General features: G+C 35.3%; 1 protein-coding gene across 1 annotated transcript; it reads left to right on the plus strand.

Moving 5' to 3' along the window:
• Nucleotides 1-2095: 2095 nt before the first annotated feature.
• LOC125681295 (serum paraoxonase/arylesterase 1-like) lies at nucleotides 2096-19381 on the plus strand. The gene is made up of 9 exons (XM_048921321.2): nucleotides 2096-2243; nucleotides 7755-7825; nucleotides 8210-8265; nucleotides 8733-8919; nucleotides 10600-10723; nucleotides 11581-11781; nucleotides 12815-12896; nucleotides 15430-15564; nucleotides 15697-19381. Exons 1-9 carry the CDS (start codon nucleotides 2179-2181, stop codon nucleotides 15865-15867), a joined length of 1092 nt encoding a protein of 363 aa, XP_048777278.2. The 5' UTR covers nucleotides 2096-2178; the 3' UTR covers nucleotides 15868-19381.
• The last annotated feature ends 775 nt before the right edge of the window (nucleotides 19382-20156 follow it).

The raw sequence follows: 20156 nt of genomic DNA on the forward strand, positions 1-20156 counted from the left end.
ATGACCAACGGGATGATTTCTGCTTCTCCATCGTCAACTTCCCATATTTATGTAGCAAAATTCCATTATCACCTGCATATGGTGTTTACATCTCTCTACTGATTCGATACGTAAGAGCTTGTTCTGCATATGGTCAGATTTAAAATCGAAAGAAGCTTCTCACAAAAAAAAGGTGATGGTAAAGGGGTTTCAACAGTTTCGATTAAAGTCAGGATTTTGCAAGTTGTATGGTTGTTAAAACGATCTAGTTTGCGAATACCACCTATCCTTGGGTCAAATGCTGTCTGATATGTTTCATACCGATTGTTAATCCGTTCTTGTCACACTGATTTTGACGACGGATAACTCCGTTTACCTGATCAAGATATAGGGCTCACGGCGGGTGTGACGAGTCAACAGGGGACGCTTACTCCTCCTAGGCACCTGATCCCACCTCTGGTGTGTCCAGGGGTCCGTGTTTATCCACCTTTCTATTTTGTATTTCTTGTAGGATTTATGAGATTGATGACTGTTCGTTATCTTCAACTTTCATTGATTGAAATAAAACTTTATTCACATTGTATTTCAGACTTAAATTAATAAATGAAATAAAGTAAAGCAATTTATTTTCAATTGATGAAATTCTTGAAACAATATAATAATAAACAAGAGGCTCATGGGCCATATCGCTCACCTGAATCACCTTCGCTCATATTTAAAGATTTTCCTAAATATTCGCATGCAAAACTTTGATACCTATTGTAGACCCATCCTACCCCGGGGGCCATGATTTTAACAAACTTGAATCTGCACTATGTCAGGCAGCTTTTATGTAAATCTCAGCTTTTCTGGCTAAGTGGTTCTTGAGAAGAAGATTTTAAAAGATCTTTCCTATATATTTGTATACAAAACTTTGCTCCCCTATTGTGGCCCCATCCTGTCCCCGGGGCCATGATTTTAACAAACTTGAATCTGCACTACATCAGGAAGCTTTCATGTAAATTGCAACTTTCCTGGTCCAAATGTTTTTGAGAAGATTTTTAAAGATGTTCCCTATATATCTATATGTAAACTTTGATCCCCTATTCTGGCCCCATCCTAACCTCTGGGGCCATGATTTTAACAAACTTCAATCTGCACTATGTTAGGAAGCTGTCGTGTAAATTTCCACTTTCTTGGTCCAGTACGTAGTTTTTGAGAACAAGATTTTAAAAGATTTTCCCGATATATTTCTATGTAAAACTTTGATCCCAACTTATGACCCCATCCTTCCCCCGGGGGCCATGATGTTCACAAACTTAGATCTGTACTATATCAGGAAGCTTTCATGTAAATTTCAAATTTCCTGGCTAAGTAGTTTTTGAGAAGAAGATTTTTAAATGTTTTCCCTATATATTTGTGTGCAAAACTTTGATCCCCCCTTGTGGCCCCATCCTACCCCTGAGAGCCATGATTTTAACAAACTTATATCTACACTTTGTCAGGAAGCTTTCATATAAATTTCAGCTTTTCTGGCTCAATGGTTCTTGAGAAGAATCTTTTTAAAGATTTTTCCTATATATTTTTATGTAAAACTTTGATCCCCTATTATGGTCCCATCCAACCCCCGGGAGCCATGATTTGAGCAAACTGGAATCTGCATTATGTTAGAAAGCTGGTATAGAAATTTCAGCTTTTCTGGCCCAGTTGTTCTTGAGAAGAAGATTTTTAAATGCATCACCCTATTTTTGCATTTTTGTGATTATTTCCCCTTTGAAAGGTACATGGCCCTTTATTAGAACAAACCTGAACGTCCTTAAAAGTTTACCCAAGGATGCTTTTGGCCAAGTTTGGCTGAAATTGGTCCAGTGGTTCTGGAGAAGAGGTCGAAAATATAAAAACTTTACTGACGGACAGAACGACGATGGACAAAATTTGATGAGAAAACATTTAAAATGAACTCATCTGTTACTAATCTAAACAAAGTCTTGCAAACACCGTTAGGTATTGTTTGAGCACTCAATGATATACATTAACACATTTTCTTCAAATCAGGTGATATTACTTTTTTGAAATAAGTAATAAGATATTAGAGTAACCAATAAATGGTAATAAATATACCCAAACGGCGCCTCATAGAAAACAGGTCTCTATCCCGATCTGATTAAAGCCGATTCATTTCAGATTTGATTCATCTCGTCTTAGTGATAACAGGGAATTATGATATGGAAAACTCTCTTTGGACTTATGGTTGCATTGTCCTTCACGTCTATTTTTAGAATGATGTAAGTATAGCATAATGCAACTCCTGAATATGAGGTGTTTTAGCGGTCTATGTAAAACTGACACACTTTTTAAAACCTACTTTGACCTCAAAGCATGTTGTCAGTATACTCTATTATTTCAGCGTATCCGTCTTGTCACAAATAATAAGAATGTAAATGTACCAACCAAGTGACTTAAATCTGATGCTGAAGTATTTAGGCAAATGAATGACAAAGTTCAAAAGGCATAGAGTAAACTATTGTTCGAGCGTGATATTTTCTACTTTTATTTCCAGTTATTTGTGTCATATCATCCAACACTGACATGTCATCCGTTAATGTTTAAATACCGTCTAAAAATACTTCTTGTGTAGTAATGCATAAAGGAAAATGTTTTCATCTAGAAATTGGAGCATTATTTTGATGTTATTTTATTTAAAGTCAACATTTAGCAAATTGTTGTGGTCGTTATAAGAATCTAGTTTGCCATTACAACCTATCATTGGGTAAAATACTGTTTGACTTGTTTGATAGCGATTGTTAGGCCTTTCTTAGCACACTTATTTTGACTACGAATAAATATGTTTACCTGATCAAGATACAGGGCTCACGACTATGTTCATACAATGTTCACAAATCAAATATGAATAAATGCAATATATTTATGCCCCCTTCAAAGAAGATGGGCATAATGCTTTGCACCTGTCGGTTGGTCGGTATGTCGGTCCGTCAGTCAGTAAACCACATGTTGTCCGCTCAATATCTTGAAAACCATTCACTTGATCATAGTGATATTTCATATGTTGGCTGGTTATGAGTAGAAGAGGACCCCTATTGTTTTTCAGGTCAAAAGGTCAAGGGACAATTTACTCTGGACATAGGAATATACTGCCAGCTTAATATGTTGAGAACCCTGTGCTTGACAGACATCAAACATGGTACATCCTAAGAAATAGATGACCCCTATAGATTTTGAGGTCACCTGGTCGAAAGTCAAGGGTCAAACTGGACATAGGAATATACTGACCACTCATTGTCTAGAGAACCCTTTGTTTTATAGACATCAAACTTGGTACACTGGTATATCTTTAGAAGAAGATGACCTCTATTGATATTGAGGTCACATGATCAAAGTTCAAGGGTTAAACTTGAGATTGGAATATACTGTCCGCTCAATATCTTGAGAACCCTTTACTTGACAAATATCAAACTTGGTACACTAGTACATCTTCAGGAGATGACCCCTATTGATTTTGAGGTCACACGGTCAAAAGTCAAACTGGACATAGAAATATACTGTTCACTCAAGATCTTGAGATCCCCTTGCTTGACAGACATCAAACTTGGTACACTGGTAAATCTTTAGGAGACAATTACCCCTATTGATTTTGAGGTCACATGGTCAAAAGTCAAGGGTCAAACTGGACATAGTAATATACTGTCCGCTCAATATTTTGAGAACCTCTTGCTTGAAAAACATCAAACTAAGTACTCTGGTACACCTTCAGGAAAAGATGAACCCTATTGATTTTGAGGCCACATGGTCAAAGGTCAATGGTTGAACTGGACAGAGTAATATATTGTCTCATATATTTTAACAAATATTTGTTTGATTGACACCAAACTTGGTACACTGGTACAGCATAAGGAGTAGATGGCCCCTACTGATTTTAGGTCACAAGGTCAATCCACTCTTGACATAGAAAGATATTGTCTGCTAAATATTTTGAATTGGTAAAACTACTATCAATTAAATGATACGTGTGTATAACCCTTTACCATTTTGCACCATGGGGAATATCTGTTTTACAAACATCTCTTGTTTACATCATATTATTTAGTTTAGAATTGTATGAGTCTTCGTTGCAAAGTAAGAATGTAAGTAGTAGGCATGTTACATGCATATTGGGGGGGGGGGGGGGGGTTGAAAGTCGCACGCATCCTTTTCTCTGACAAAAACCATATCCTCATTATATGGTATGAGAAATAAACATATCAGCTTGAAACCTCTCCCCATTTTTACTCATTAAAGCTCTAGGTAAGACTAAATGCTAACATTTACAGAGTATTGAGGAGAACTTGATGGTGCATAAACTAAACTTTATGAAATATATGCTGAAATTCTAATCCAGATTGTTTTTTAAATGTGCATTCCAATACTCTATAAACAAATTTTAACATTATTAAAACTCTTTGACAATTACACTTTGTATGAATAATCAAAATCAATTTTTGATGAAATAATTTAATTTTTCACAACTGATCAGATACAAATTATCGTTCTAATAACCCGATAGAAACATATTTATACATGTATATAGTCAACAAAATTATCTTATCTTTTGTTTTAACTAATTCAGTTGTACACGAACGGCGCACGATAATTTTATAAATGGGAGAAACTTCTTTACCTTTTGAATTCTTTTTAATCAATTAAATTCGCTGTTTACGTAGGTGATTTTTAAAAACAATAATATAGATTACACTTTTTAATCAAAATAATTCTTCGATAATAATACATTGAACATTAGGAGCGATATTTACTGATGGTGACCGAGTAGGCGATCAATTTGGGTACAGATCTATGCCTACTTAGTTTCTAGATTTTATTTTCATAAAAAAATGTCTTGCATATTGAAAAACTTACAAATTCATTCAATCCAGTAGCTAAGTACTTCGTTACTAGGTTGAAAATACGGATATGCAAGGTGAAGATAACGAACAGTGATCAATCTCATAACTCCTATAAGCAATACAAAATAGATATATATTTAATTGCTGTGATAAAATTTAGAAATTCATTTCAAAATTAAGTATGATCTTCCTCACGCATAGCTCTGATCCTTAGACGAATTTTGACTCCAGTCTTTGGCACTCTGTTTGTTTTACAAGGTTATTGCTACTTCAGATTTCCAATATTTCGGCTTGAGCATCACTGAAGAAACATTATTTGTCGAAATGCGCATCTGGTGCATCAAAATTGGTACCGTATTAGTTTTACATACTATATCGACAACCTCTGATTCAGGTACTACATGGTTAACACTCTTCCATTCTCCCCTCTCGTCGATCGTCTGACACTATGTACAGTGCTATGTGTGCGGTTCTGTATCTTTTCTTTGCCTGTCACTCACTTGTGAGAATATCGGATGCAACTTGTTCTATAACTGCCCTTTTACATCATGAATGTCGTAAAGTGAGAGAAAATATAAGAAAAATTATGTTTTAATTAATTTTTGTTAGTTTATTTACATTAATAACAAATAAAAACACGTATTAATGTTCAACTTTGGGCAATCAAAATAAAACACGCATTTTCCCATACTTACGACTTTAAAAAGTATGGAGACTCACTCACGGTAAAATTACCACGAGAGTACATCCTTAAGAAAATCGTTCTTGGCAAAGTAAACGTCTTGTACTTTAACACCCCATCCCATCTGATGTGAAATCAGTAATCTGCTATATTTTTAAACACATTTATTTTTGTCACATTTCGATACAGATGTATTTGAGAAGCTTTTTAACCTTTAAACTTTTAGGATGTTTATAACATACAGGGAATGTACACAAGAAAGCAAATAAACTCAACAAAGAAAGAAAACTATATCTATATCATCCATGAAAATTTAACTTATATAGTGGTATATAGCTTTGTACAAATTAAATTCATGTGTGAATAAACATGCTGTCGGGTTTGTCGCCACCACATTGCTGTGGTCATGTCTTGAGTAATCCATTTGAGCCTGGTGAGCCTGGCGACGCCTTGGTGTCAGCGGATTTTCAATAAATGTACGTTGTGAACGAATTCCAATTTTTTCGCAGTTTGTTGCACATAGTTTGGGAACTTATGCGTTTATTCCCTAATCTCGGTTGAGATTCGGCTCGGCTGAATATTTGGACTGACGCCTTCACCGAATCTCGGGGTAGTTCTTCATCATTCATGTCTGGAAATTTACTTTCAGCTTCGACCGGTTCTAGCAATTAATATGCACTTAGGTGACACTGCTGTTTGCTTCAAATCAGTTAGTTGACTATTAAACCAAATCTCTATCACTATCAATGTTGTATTACTTATCGTCTAAGTATGTAAATTCGATAAAATAAACCATCACTAATTTTTCCGTTCAAATGATGACTTCCTTGGCGCAATATTTTATCTCCCAAACTTTAAGAGTTCCTATAGTTTGCATTTTAGATTAGCGAAATGCAAGTAGGTATGTAGAGATACAATGTATCAGTAGATACATGAAACAGACTATAGGAACTCTTCAATTCCAAGAGATAAAATATTGTGCCATGGAAGTTTTATTTGAACGGAAATTTTGGTGCCTATTTTCATTCTGGGATTTTTATACCTAGACGGTAAGCAATACAAAATTAATTAGTGATAGAGAGTTAGTTTGATAGTCAAATCACTTATTTGAAGCGAACAGCAATGTCACCTAAGTGCATATTAATTGCTAGAACTGGCCGAAGCTGAAAGTAAATTTCCAGATATGAATTATGAATGACTACTCCGAGATTCGGTGAAGGCTTCAGTCCAAATATTCAGCCAAGCCGAATATCAGCCGATATTGGTTTATTCCCCTTTCTGCAATTGTAGCAGCTGTTTTTACAGTAGTTTCGAAGCGGTTGTGCTGGTGCTTTAGGCAAACTTGTCTGGAAGTGGTGACTCGGAGATGCCCAGTTCTTGGTCTGTCATCTGTGTTCCAGTCTGATGAACACGTGTGTTGAGATGATTGGTGTATTCAATTGCAGTTGCAACTTTCTGTCGAGTAGTCCCTATGAGTAACATTGTTACAGCACAACCGCAATCATCATCGTTTAAGAGTGGCATTGCAGCGTCTTAAATGACACTTTACATGTTGGTTTGGTTAGAGGGTTCTTTGTGTCTTTTCTTTACCTGAAACAAATTTTCAATGACAGCAGACCATTACTTTATAAGAAATCATTCCAACAACTGTTTTCATGAACTTGATTAATCAAGCGTGATAGATTGATACTTGATCTTAAAATGCCTTTACTACTTTGTATGTAGTCATAGGTATTCAAAGAAAAAAGTTCGAATGATTGAATGAAATGTTTCTAGCTCTATTTGAAAAAAGAAAAATGCGAGTTTTTTTGTTTGTTTGCTGAGTACATATGTACTCTTAGATAAACACTACATTTTTAGTTTGAATTATTTCTTCTGTTAGGGCAGTTATTATTATTTAAGAGTTCATTACAATCTTTGTGCTTTATAGAATATTTCACATGCAGTGTGTATCTTATATGATCCTCTTAAATTTACGGCAAATAACTGTATTCCATTTCCATTCTTTAAAAAAATATACTGACTAGCCTTGGTTAGAGCATCAACGATTGTACAAAAATACAACAACAGCTTCAAGCAATTGTTCTAGCCTAGTGCTTACTACAAAAGCGAATGTTAATCAATCAAATCCTCAAATTATTTTTGCTTTATTATATTATTCTCAAAATATAATATGTATTGAACTACCTGTTGAATATTTTTATTATATTTTTCAGCATGTTCCTGGGCTACCACAAAACCCTGTGGAACCACAGACCAGGAAAATGTCACATCTTGGAAGGAATAGGTAATACGTCAGATGATTTGTTTCTCTTGTCTTATCAGGTCACTCTGGCCATGGATAAGCTTCTCATTATGCACATGTCAAGATATATATGTAGGGCTCACAGTGGGTGTGATCGGTAGACAGTGGATGCGTACTCCTCCTAGGCTCCTGGTCCAATCTCTGGTATATCCAATGATTCATGTTTGCCCTAATTCATAACTTTGTATTCCTTACAGGAGTTATGAGATAGATCACTGCTCGCTATCTTCACTTTTTTGCTTTAGTTTACACTCTCAATGCTCGTATATCAGATGTAATTTAATGATGTCTTTTGTTCGAGTCTCTAGAAAATCGAAATACACATTGTTATATATTCAAATATGTCTTCCCCTTACTCATTTGTAGAGCACGGATCTGAGGACATGCAGACCACCCAGTCTGGTTTAACATTCATCTCTTCTGTAAGTCTTGCAGCATATTTTTTTCTGTCGACATATTATAGTATGTACTCATAATTAACACATGAAAATGTAAAATATCAATGTCATAAAATAGATCGTCTCAGTAATGAACAATTCGAAAATATTCTACATTCATGGCTATTCTTTATTCATTTTGAAAATTAAAATCCCATTGAATGATATCAAATCACTTATTTTCTTGGGGACAAATTTAAGTGAACAAATTGAATATTTTGGGTCTGAAAAATTGTTCTTTATCCGTAGTTGTGTTCACTTCCGCTCGTTTGTAAACAATTCGAAATTGTACATCTTGGATATCCCACGCAATGATATATAAATACCACGTGGAAATGCTGAAATTATCTCTAATTTTATTCTGTTGAATTATTGGACATTTTAAAATTTTCTACTATTACTTTCGTATACCTATTAACGGTCTTTATTCTGAGACTTCTTTGCCAATGAAGGGACTAAATGCCGTGTTCGTTGGATCAGAATATCAAGAGTATTACAAGAAAAACAATGTCAGAGGGCGGATCATGCTGTTTAACATGGAGAAACCAGAATATGGAGTCAAAGAACTACCGATTATTGGAAACAATTTTCTTTCCAAAGATTTCTTTCCACATGGTATCAGTGTTTTAGAGGACAAAGGTAAATGTACAGCAAAATGCATAACTTCAATACCCGTATTACATTGACTATTCAGTTTCCCTTCAGACTCTATTTCAGCTGAGCTATATCGATAGTTTCCCTTCAGACCCTATTTCAGCTGAGCTATATCGATAGTTTCCCTTCAAAATCTATTTCAGCTGAGCTATATCGATAGTTTCCCTTCAGACTCTATTTCAGCTGAGCTATATCGATAGTTTCCCTTCAGACTCTATTTCAGCTGAGCTATATCGATAGTTTCCCTTCAGACTCTATTTCAGCTGAGCTATATCGATGGTTTCCCTTCAATCTATTTCAGCTGAGCTATATCGATGGTTTCCCTTCAATCTATTTCAGCTGAGCTATATCGATAGTTTCCCTTCAGACTCTATTTCAGCTGAGCTATATCGATAGTTTCCCTTCAGACTCTATTTCAGCTGAGCTATATCGATAGTTTCCCTTCAGACTCTATTTCAGCTGAGCTATATCGATAGTTTCCCTTCAGACTCTATTTCAGCTGAGCTATATCGATGGTTTCCCTTCAATCTATTTCAGCTGAGCTATATCGATGGTTTCCCTTCAATCTATTTCAGCTGAGCTATATCGATAGTTTCCCTTCAGACTCAATTTCAGCTGAGCTATATCGATAGTTTCCCTTCAGACTCTATTTCAGCTGAGCTATATCGATAGTTTCCCTTCAGACTCTATTTCAGCTGAGCTATATCGATGGTTTCCCTTCAATCTATTTCAGCTGAGCTATATCGATGGTTTCCCTTCAATCTATTTCAGCTGAGCTATATCGATGGTTTCCCTTCAGACTCTATTTCAGCTGAGCTATATCGATAGTTTCCCTTCAGACTCTATTTCAGCTGAGCTATATCGATAGTTTCCCTTCAGACTCTATTTCAGCTGAGCTATATCGATAGTTTCCCTTCAGACTCTATTTCAGCTGAGCTATATCGATAGTTTCCCTTCAGACTCTATTTCAGCTGAGCTATATCGATGGTTTCCCTTCAATCTATTTCAGCTGAGCTATATCGATGGTTTCCCTTCAATCTATTTCAGCTGAGCTATATCGATAGTTTCCCTTCAGACTCAATTTCAGCTGAGCTATATCGATAGTTTCCCTTCAGACTCTATTTCAGCTGAGCTATATCGATAGTTTCCCTTCAGACTCTATTTCAGCTGAGCTATATCGATAGTTTCCCTTCAGACTCTATTTCAGCTGAGCTATATCGATAGTTTCCCTTCAGACTCTATTTCAGCTGAGCTATATCGATAGTTTCCCTTCAGACTCTATTTCAGCTGAGCTATATCGATAGTTTCCCTTCAGACTCTATTTCAGCTGAGCTATATCTGATTTTCACTCTTGTAGTATGTCCTTTTTTACACACCGAGCATGAAATACTGTGGGAAAAATGAACACTGATAACGTACATCATTTCCAAAGAGAAAACAATAGCTTGAATACTTTTAGTATAGTTCTTGCACGATTGTCAAAACAAAACCGTATGTTATTTCTTTTAATATAAAACATGGGCTTTTCTTTATGAATATCTACTTAGTCCATGCACATCTATAAATGCCCAACTCTATATTCGTATTGATTGTAGGAGTTATGAGATTGATCACTGTTCGTTATCTTCACTTTTCATCTAATACATTTTTTTTTCAACACTATAGGTAAAGTGCTCCTGTTTGTTGTGGTACATCGAGGAGAGGAAGACACAGTGGAAAAGTTTGAGTTTCTGGAGGAGACCTTAGAATTAAAACATCTCAAGACATATACAGGAGCACTAGTTCACTTGTAATATTCTTACGTCAACTGTTATGGTCCATTTTGAAATTCATTACGAACGATTTCCATTGGAAGCCGATATGTGACGTTAGGCTAAAATCACATATTGTATCAGACAGAATGATATATTTACATTTACTATTTAATGCTTTGATAAAAAGCTTTAGAGAATTTTGAATGATATTGGCTTAAAACTGCAAAGACCGTATCACTATAAATCTGTTAGGCATATGAACACTGTCGAACATGTTGTTGGCATCTTGGGCCACAGGAACGGTTCAGCCGGTGATTTTGTAATAATAATAGTAGGGGTCTTATGCCATACAACTTACTAATAGAATTATTATTATCCCTTATTAGGATGGTATGGTATAAGACCCTTATTATTATTATTAGACAAAATTACCATGCAGTGTGCCGAATGAAAACAAAGCCTTGTCGTCCATCTTCGTTTCATTCGATGCCAAATAAGTTGATCTTACCTCTAATATGTGGTTAATATCACCGAACAAACACAAGAAATTAATCCAAGTGCAAGATTTTTCAACAAGTCTTCTTTCAGTAATCACATTTTGCTTTCCACGGCTCTTCCGTTAATCGCTACTTATCCAAAAAATTAGGCGGAAGATTTGAGAAAAATTGCACACATTGAAAAAGGTTTTTAGAATGTAAATGTAAGCAATGAATTATTATTGTTTTTTAAAGATGTAGTCTCATAACTGCAACGGTGTGTAAGCAAACTTTCATAACGGGCTAACGCGCGTTATTCAATTTGTATGCACACACCGTTTCAGTTAAGAGACTGCATTTTTCAAGAGATAATAATGTATTGCTTAAATAATGGCTAACATCACACTCTGTTTCAGACTGAATGATGTAGTGGCAACAGGACCAGAAACATTTTATACAACAGATTGTGCTTATTATCGCAACCCTTTCGGACAATTTTTGGAAGGCATACTGGGATTGCACTTTGGTCATATTCTATACTGTGATGGCAAAGATTTTCGAATAGTTTCAGAACCAACATATTTTGCTAATGGGATTGCTCTCTCAAATGATGGAAAGTAAGTGTAATGTAGTTCAATGTAATCATTTCAAAGTAAATAATCGTAGTGGTAGCTTGGTGTTACTCCTCGGTATCTTGAAACTCAATTCTGGAAATGAAAGTCATATCCCAACAAGAAAAACAACCATTTCAAAACCTCATATTACTAATTTTCTTATCAAAACAATTCATGGTATGTATACACAAGCATTAAGATTTAATGCTTTTGCCAAACTCGAACTGTAATAATGACTTTTCCCTTTGTGCACATGCGCTCATCATTAAGGTTAAAAGTCATTGATCGATCCTAATGGACACAATAGAGAAACCAGTCCTGTCTTAGTCTAGGTCCACAATATGGGTCAAATGGCGTCTAAAAAGTGAAATATTCACGCCTTCTCGTTAGAATATCAATGCTGGAAAATTACGTAAGAAATACAATGAATTAAAAATCCTCGACAAATTTAATCTCGTAGCCCTATTTGCAAGTGGCGTTGCCGTACAAACGCCTGTTGATGCCTGTTGTCACAAATGCTCGATCAGGGCTTCAGCAATCATTGATGGACCCTGTATGGCGGTGACGTCGTATCAATTGGCTTATCGTGCAAGGGTGCATGTTAAAACGTCTTACTACTTTTAGCTGAATGATGCCTGTTTGCATCGTCCCGAGTTCTTGATTTCGCAAATCATTGCTTAAACGTGGTATTCTTTAATATTTTCCCTTTTTTCACTTGTAAATGCATTTGCCATTGACAACAGAAATGTCTCACGATGACAAAACTGGTTTTTACTTTTTGAATAGCGTCTGAGAAAATTCGTGCAATGCTACTTGCACCTTTTTAAAAATCAAAATGAATAACGCGGGCAGTGGAATTTAAACATCTGGTTAATGGACTGTGGAGGAAATTCTAAAATCATCAATTGCTTATATTTAGAAAAAAAAATCAGTGTTGCGTTTTCAAAATCCGTCAATATATAACAGTATATTTTGACACATGTGACACACTATTTCTATACCAGTGAGAAACGCACGTAATTATGTCTCTTTACAGACTTGTGTATGCAGTATCCAGTATGGGTAAAAAGTTGATGGTGTATAAGAGAGAAGAAAACAACAGACTTATTAAAGTAAATGTAAGTTAACTGTCCAACACTATCATAACGATAACGTGTCATGTTATAAGTGACAAACTTACTGGCCAGCTTTAAATACAGCCATACCATTGCGACCGATGCAGATTCTTTTCGCAGAAAAGCTCATTGGCCAATCATTTATTTTCGTTAACTTATCTTTGCATCTGTGCGCAAAGTTTTAAACGTTCTCCAACTATAACTGGATGACATTAAACTACAACTGTCATTAACATCCTTGACTATAGGGATTTTAAGTTTTCTTTTTCTACCAAAGGTCACCTTCCCTTTTATAGATACACTCTGAGGGATTTTTAAAAAAGGGGTGTGTCTATTGACTAAAAGTGACACTACAGTTAGATTTGTATGGAAAAGGGTAAAAGACAGGAATATTGACCAATACCTTAAATCCTATAAAGGCTACACAATCAAGAATATGCCACGCATGGATCTCTGATGTTGGGATCAGTTTCACAGAAGGAACAAGAATCCTCTGTTGACCAGTCACATCCAAGGGAAAAATAACTAACAGTGATCAATCTAACAACTCCCATGGTGAATACAAAATAGAGAGTTGGGCAAACACGGACCCCTGGGTATCTCGACGTGATTCTCTATCTTCATCAAACAATCAGAGTAATCCTCAGCCAAAGCAAGTTAAAAAAAAAAAAAGAACGACCTAACGATTCGTGTGGAACATATCAGACAATATTTAAACTATCAGAAGGTGAATCATATCAGACAATATTTAACCTATCAACAGGTGGAACATATCAGACAATATTTAAACTATCAGAAGGTGAATCATATCAGACAATATTTAAACTATCAGAAGGTGAAACATATCAGACAATATTTAAACTATCAGAAGGTGAAACATATCAGACAATATTTAAACTATCAGAAGGTGAAACATATCAGACAATATTTAAACTATCAGAAGGTGAAACATATCAGACAATATTTAAACTATCAGAAGGTGAATCATATCAGACAATATTTAAACTATCAGAAGGTGAATCATATCAGACAATATTTAAACTATCAGAAGGTGAATTTGCAAATAAGATCATTATAACAACCGTACAAGGTTTCCAAAAGCTGATTTTAAGCGAGACTGTTTAAGCCCCGTCAGTAGCCTACCTCAGTTTAGAAATTCACCATACGCAGAATATGTTCTATCGTATCGAATCATTTAGGATACATAAACATCTTATGCAGGTAAATCAGGAATATTGGTACATAAAGATGGGAAGTTGATGGAGAAGCTAAGGTCGTTCCTTTGTCACAAAGTTGAATTGTTAGTTTGCCAGCAACGTCTATATTCACTAAAACATCCAAATATCAATACGGTCTACTGGTTTGGGATGGTTACGCAATAGCAGTACAACGTTGCCTTGAAATATTTTAAGCTATTATTATAGGATTAAACATTCTTTTTGAAGAATTTATCGATGTGTAAACTCCGGACATTTTACTCACAAACTGAATAAAAGTGGAAGCACTTTTATGTTAAGTTTGTGAGTAAAATGTCCGGAGTTTACACATCGATAAATTCTTCAAAAAGAATGTTTGATTCTTATAATTCCAATTCGTTCACTTTATTAACAATTGCAAAAATTTGAATAGTTTCCCTGCACTATGTTATTTGTTTTCAGGCGTGTATGAATACATCGCGTTTTCGGATTTATTGATGTGTAAACTCTTGTTCAGCTTTATTTTTGTCCAATCAAAACAATTGTAATAAATGATATTGGAATTATACCTCTATAAGATCTAGAAGAGCCAGGTGAGTGTAAGTTCTCTGTCATATTTATGAGGGAGTTCAAATCCACAAATTTGTATAGCGTGGGGAAAACAAGTTAAGGATGTAAAAAAGTGTAAATAAGTAAAAATATATACATTGATTGAAATGAAGAGAGGCGAGAATGATATTTACTCAATTTTTCTTATAAATAATGAATTAAAACATACCTTTATTCAAAAGTTTATATATATATATATAGAGAGAGAGAGAGAGAGAGAGAGAGAGAGAGAGAGAGAGAGGGTTTGATATTCTACATTTCGTTCCTTGTAATCTTCCATGTATAACCATATGCTCTATAAATTACCTCTCAGCTACAAATATAACGTTCAGGGTTTTATCGTATTTTATTTGTTTGCGTGTTTTTCCGTTGGTTTATGTCCTATTAGAGAATTTTTCACTGATGTATAGAAGTCACCTGGTTTAGGTAAAGTGATCCAAATTTTGACAGAAAGGAATCAATTATTCCATAGATTTCCACGACATGTCCCCGGAACCCCCCTTATTGTTATTCATTTTTGATACTTGGTAATTAACAAAGGAATAGTCAATGCCTATGATAAACGTCTTTACCGTGGCACCGGGATCGAAACTTGAACCTGGGTCTGTCGATTGTGAAGCTAGCGATATAATCAAGTGGCGACCATGACGGTTTCTTTTCCGTCTTCTACAGACATGAATTGCTAATGCAAGTGTACTGTATAATATACTTCTCATTTCATGTTTGAGCAGGACATTGAACTTGATACCATCCCAGACAATCCGATAGTTGATCCTACAACCGGAGATGTGCTCCTTGGATGTCAACCCATAGGACATAAAGGCTTAGAGCAACTCTCTAATCCAGTTAACCCAAGCACATCGCAGGTAATGTATGACCCTCATTGAATACAGGGATGATAATCTGACAAAAACTTAACTTGAAATATGAAATAAATCATTCATGAATTTTATTTGCTAGCCACGTTTCCGTTTGTAATCAATCTACTGAATTTGTAGGTGTTGGTGGTACACATGGACAAGAGTGGTTTTAATATGACAGGGGTCACGGAGCTGTTCTCAGATGACCTTGAACTTTATGGTTCCAGTTCAGCAACATTATATAAGAACCGTATGTTGATTGGTACAGTGTGTCACAAAACGATGTACTGTGAAGTTAACACATTCTGAGACGTACAAATAATATTCACGCATGTACGATATTTTAGAGTGGTTATGAGTTCGATATCTTTACAATTTTGTATATTGAGCTTCTTCTATTAGCTATAACACACACACACACACACACACACACACACACACACACACACATATATATATATATATATATATATATATGTGTGTGTGTGTGTGTGTGTGTGTGTGTGTGTGTGTGTGTGTGTGTGTATATAATATTGTACTGCATAAAGTGTAGATAAACCACATCGGTTAAAATTTAATTTTTCATACAATCTTCTTAAACATTCGGCTTTCTACTTAGAATATACTGGAAAAGTATATTTCTCGTAGTATTGTGTTTTTGGAAAACGTAGTTTTACAACTTGATTACAAGCTGGGTCTATGAATGAAGTAGTTTTTCTGTGCAATACGATTTTTTTGTTACTCTGTCAGAAGATAGTATTGTATATGTACACATACATGTATATTCTATTATTTCTCTTATAGACAAATGCTGTATTTCCGATAGTAAGTGCCTTGAGTTCTTTGAACTTCCTAAAAGTAAACATTTTGAAATTGAGGAGTCACCATACTCTGTAAATGTTTTGAAAGAATTATTTTATATCATCTTCATTTCGGAGAAATATTGATGCGTATAATCGTTTTAGATGAGTACAAAATACTTTTTTCATTAAATACATGCACTACTGCATAAAAAAAGTACTGAGTGTGTCAATATGTGCTGGTATTTGCTGATAATTATTAATATTGGGCTGTAGGTACTGCTAAGTTATTCTGACATTTTAGCTCACCTGAGTCGAAGGCTTAAATGAGCTTTTCTGATCAAAAGTTCTCCGTTGTCTGTCGTCGGTGTCGGCGTCGGTATAAACTTTTCACATTTTCATCTTCTCCAGAACCACTAGGCCAATTCCAGCCAAATTTATCACAAAGCATCCTTTGGTAAAGGGCTTTCAAGTTTGTAAGAATGAGGGGCCATGCCCACTTCAAAGGGGAGATAATCACAAAAATGCAAAAATAGGGTGTGGTCATTAAAAATCTTCTCAAGAATCACTGGATCAGAGGAGCTGAAATTTACATGAAAGCTTCCTGACATAGTGCAATTCAAGTTTGTTAAAATCATAGCCCCTGGGGTTAAGTTGGGACCACAACAGAGGATCAATTTTTTACCTGCAAATATAAAGGGAAAATCTTTAAAATTCTTCCTCTCAAGAACCACTAGGCCAGGAAAGTAGAAATTTACGCGGAAGCGTCCTGACATTGTGCAGATTCACGATTATTAAATTCATGGCCCCCCGGGGATAGGATGGGGGCCATAATAGGGGATCAAAGTTTTACATACAAATATATAGATAATTAATCTTTAAAAATCAAGAACCACTGGACCTGGAAAGTACAAATTTATATGAAAGTTTCCTGACATAGTGCAGATTTAAGTTTCTTCAAATCATGGCCCCCAAGGGTAGAATGGGGCCACATTAGGGTATCAAAATTTTACATACAAATATGTAGGGAAAATCATTGAAATCTTCTGAAGAATCACTGGGCCAGAAAGGTTTACATTTACATGAAAGCTTCCTGACATAGCGCAGATTCAAGTTTATTAAAAAGATGGCCCCCAACGGCATGATGTGGTCACAATAGGGGATCAAAGATTACATACTAATATATAGAGAAAATCTTTAAAAATATTCTACTCAAGAACTATTGGGCCAAAGAAGTTTACATTTACATGCATATGGTGTTTATATATCTCAACTGATTCGATATGCAAGAGCTTGTTCTGGGTATAGTCAGTTTTTAAATCGAGGTAAGCTACTGACAAACAAGTTGATGGTACAGGGATTTCAACAGTCTCGATTGAAGTCAGCATTTCGCAAATTCTATGGTCGTTATAACGATCTAGTTCGTCAATACAACCTCGCATTGGGTCAAATGCTGTCTGACGTGTTTCATACCGATTGTTAAGCCGTTCTTGGCACACTGATTTTGACTGCGGATAAGTCCGTCTACCTGATCATGATATAGGGCTCACGGCGGGTGTGACCGGTCAACAGGGGATGCTTACTCCTCCTGGGCACCTGATCCCACCTCTGGTGTGTCCAGGGGTCCGTGTTTGCCCAACTATCTATTTTGTATTGCTTGTAGGAGTTATGAGATTGGTCACTGTTCGTTATCTTCACCTTGCATGAAAGCTTCCTAACCTTGTGCAGATTTAAGTTTCTTAAAATCGAGAGCAAAGTTTTACATGCAAATATATAGGAAAAATCTTTAGATATAAACCAAGGTAAATCAGGTGAGCCATGTCGCCCATGGACCTCTTGTTACCGTTGGTACTGATTACTTCTGTTGGTACTGAGAAAAATCAAGTAAAATTATCAATATCAACAGCATAATAGCAGTCATTATCAGTATTTATCAGCCAACAATTAAACTCATAGTACTGTATCCCTCCAGTAGTGATACCGATACTTCTCAATAATGTAGTACTCGCTGTGATAAACCATTTGTATGTAAAGTATAAAAGAGTAAGTGATTCGAGAGAAATCATTTTCAGAATAAAAATGTCTGGGGTGTAGGTACAACCTATATAGAAAATGTTGTTCTGATAAAGATCTGTGGATAACATACCAATTTCCTATCTCTAACTTATTGTCAGGATGTATGACCTCGTGGCTGTGAACTTACATAATCTTTGTGCTCTTTACATAATCTATTATTAGTATTATTATTATCATTATTATTATCATTATTACTGTTATTATCATTCCCTAGGTAGCGATATAAGTTAGCGGATCTCAGGATATGGTTTTAATCAGATTTATTATCATTATTACACATTTAGATAGCGCTTTACCTAATTACTACAATTACCCTAAGGCTTTTTACATGTAACGCAATAAAAATAAAGTAAAACAAAGAACAATGAATACATAGAAAAAGGCATAAAATAATACTTAAACTGGGGTGTTTTTTTAAGTAGCTGTATCTATAAGTACCCAATTACAGATGAAATGCAAGTTCAAAAAGGTATGTTTTAAGTTTGTTTTTAAAAACAGCTAATGAACCCTTGACACGAAGATCCAACGGGAGGCAGTTCCATAGAGTTGATGAAGAAACAGCAAACCGTCTTTCGCCATACAGTTTAGTACGATCGCGTGGCTCTAGAATGTATAATAAATTCGCAGAACGAAGTGTCCGTTTTGGTTGATAGCCTTGAACTAGTTCCTGGATGTATGCTGGAGCTAAATGAGATTTTGTCAGGCTTTTCTGCATTTTCTTATGCAACTATTATATTTCTTTTTTCTTTTTTTTTTAAAAAACAGAAATGCACTTAAACTTACATTAATGTATATAAAGTGAATAATGTTTTTGGCTAAAAAGGAATCATAAGATTTGAATGTATCCAATATTAGGTAATCAACCGTGCTTAGAAGATGTTTTGCCTTAATTAAATCTGCGATCCTCTGTCACGGTAAGGGTTGACACTATAAACACTTATAACCGCTTAATGTCATACAATAAGTCTCAAGAGAACTAACACTCGAATCGATTGGCATTTCACCTAAACCTGGTGATGTCTAAATGATTGAAATATTTTCAAAGAGAACTAATATTTGAATCGGTCAATCAAACTTTTTAGTACCTGCCACATCGAGGGATGGTTTGATGTACACATACATTTAAGAGTGTGTATCGATGATTTCAACCATTTGTTACAGGGTAATGGATTGCACAAGTTTGATACACCCTCCCTTGCTTATTTTTAACTTCTTTAAACGCGTTGAATCTGCCTGAGAATATATTCAATGATTGCACTATTTTTGGAGCTGCTCGTCCAACGACTAAAGTGCAAAGCCTTCATATTCACAATTCTATACCAAAAACTGATATGAAGAAGTATAAGAGGAATATCATCTTCTCTTACTAGACACGTTAAATTAACAATAAATGTTTCAGAAACATGCATGCCCCACGTGCTTCAAAATTTTTAAAAAAAAGTTATACATATGTATCATTTAATTAATCGTATTGCCAAAATAGTTTAACATATTTATCTTCCAAAGTCCTCAGTGAATTGACCTTTGAAAATGTGACCTCAAAAACAATATAGATCATTTACTCCTTAAGATGTTCCAGTGTACCAAGTTTTATTTCTGTCAATCGAAGGGTTCTCAAGATACTGAGCAGACAGTATCTTCCTGTGTCCATTTTTACCCTTGACATTTGACCATATGACTTTAAAATCAATAGGGCTCATCTACCCTTTACGGTGTACCAGT

The sequence above is a fragment of the Ostrea edulis genome, chromosome 2 (assembly GCF_947568905.1).
Source record: "Ostrea edulis chromosome 2, xbOstEdul1.1, whole genome shotgun sequence".
NCBI classification, from domain to species: domain Eukaryota; kingdom Metazoa; phylum Mollusca; class Bivalvia; order Ostreida; family Ostreidae; genus Ostrea; species Ostrea edulis.

Coding starts and splice junctions, on each gene's coding strand:
- LOC125681295 (XM_048921321.2), top strand. CDS start 2,179: ATGATATGGAAAACTCTCTTTGGACTTATGGTTGCATTGTCCTTCACG. Junction 7,826..8,209: donor TCACATCTTGGAAGGAATAG/GTAATACGTCAG, acceptor ACTCATTTGTAG/AGCACGGATCTGAGGACATG. Junction 8,266..8,732: donor GTTTAACATTCATCTCTTCT/GTAAGTCTTGCA, acceptor TTGCCAATGAAG/GGACTAAATGCCGTGTTCGT.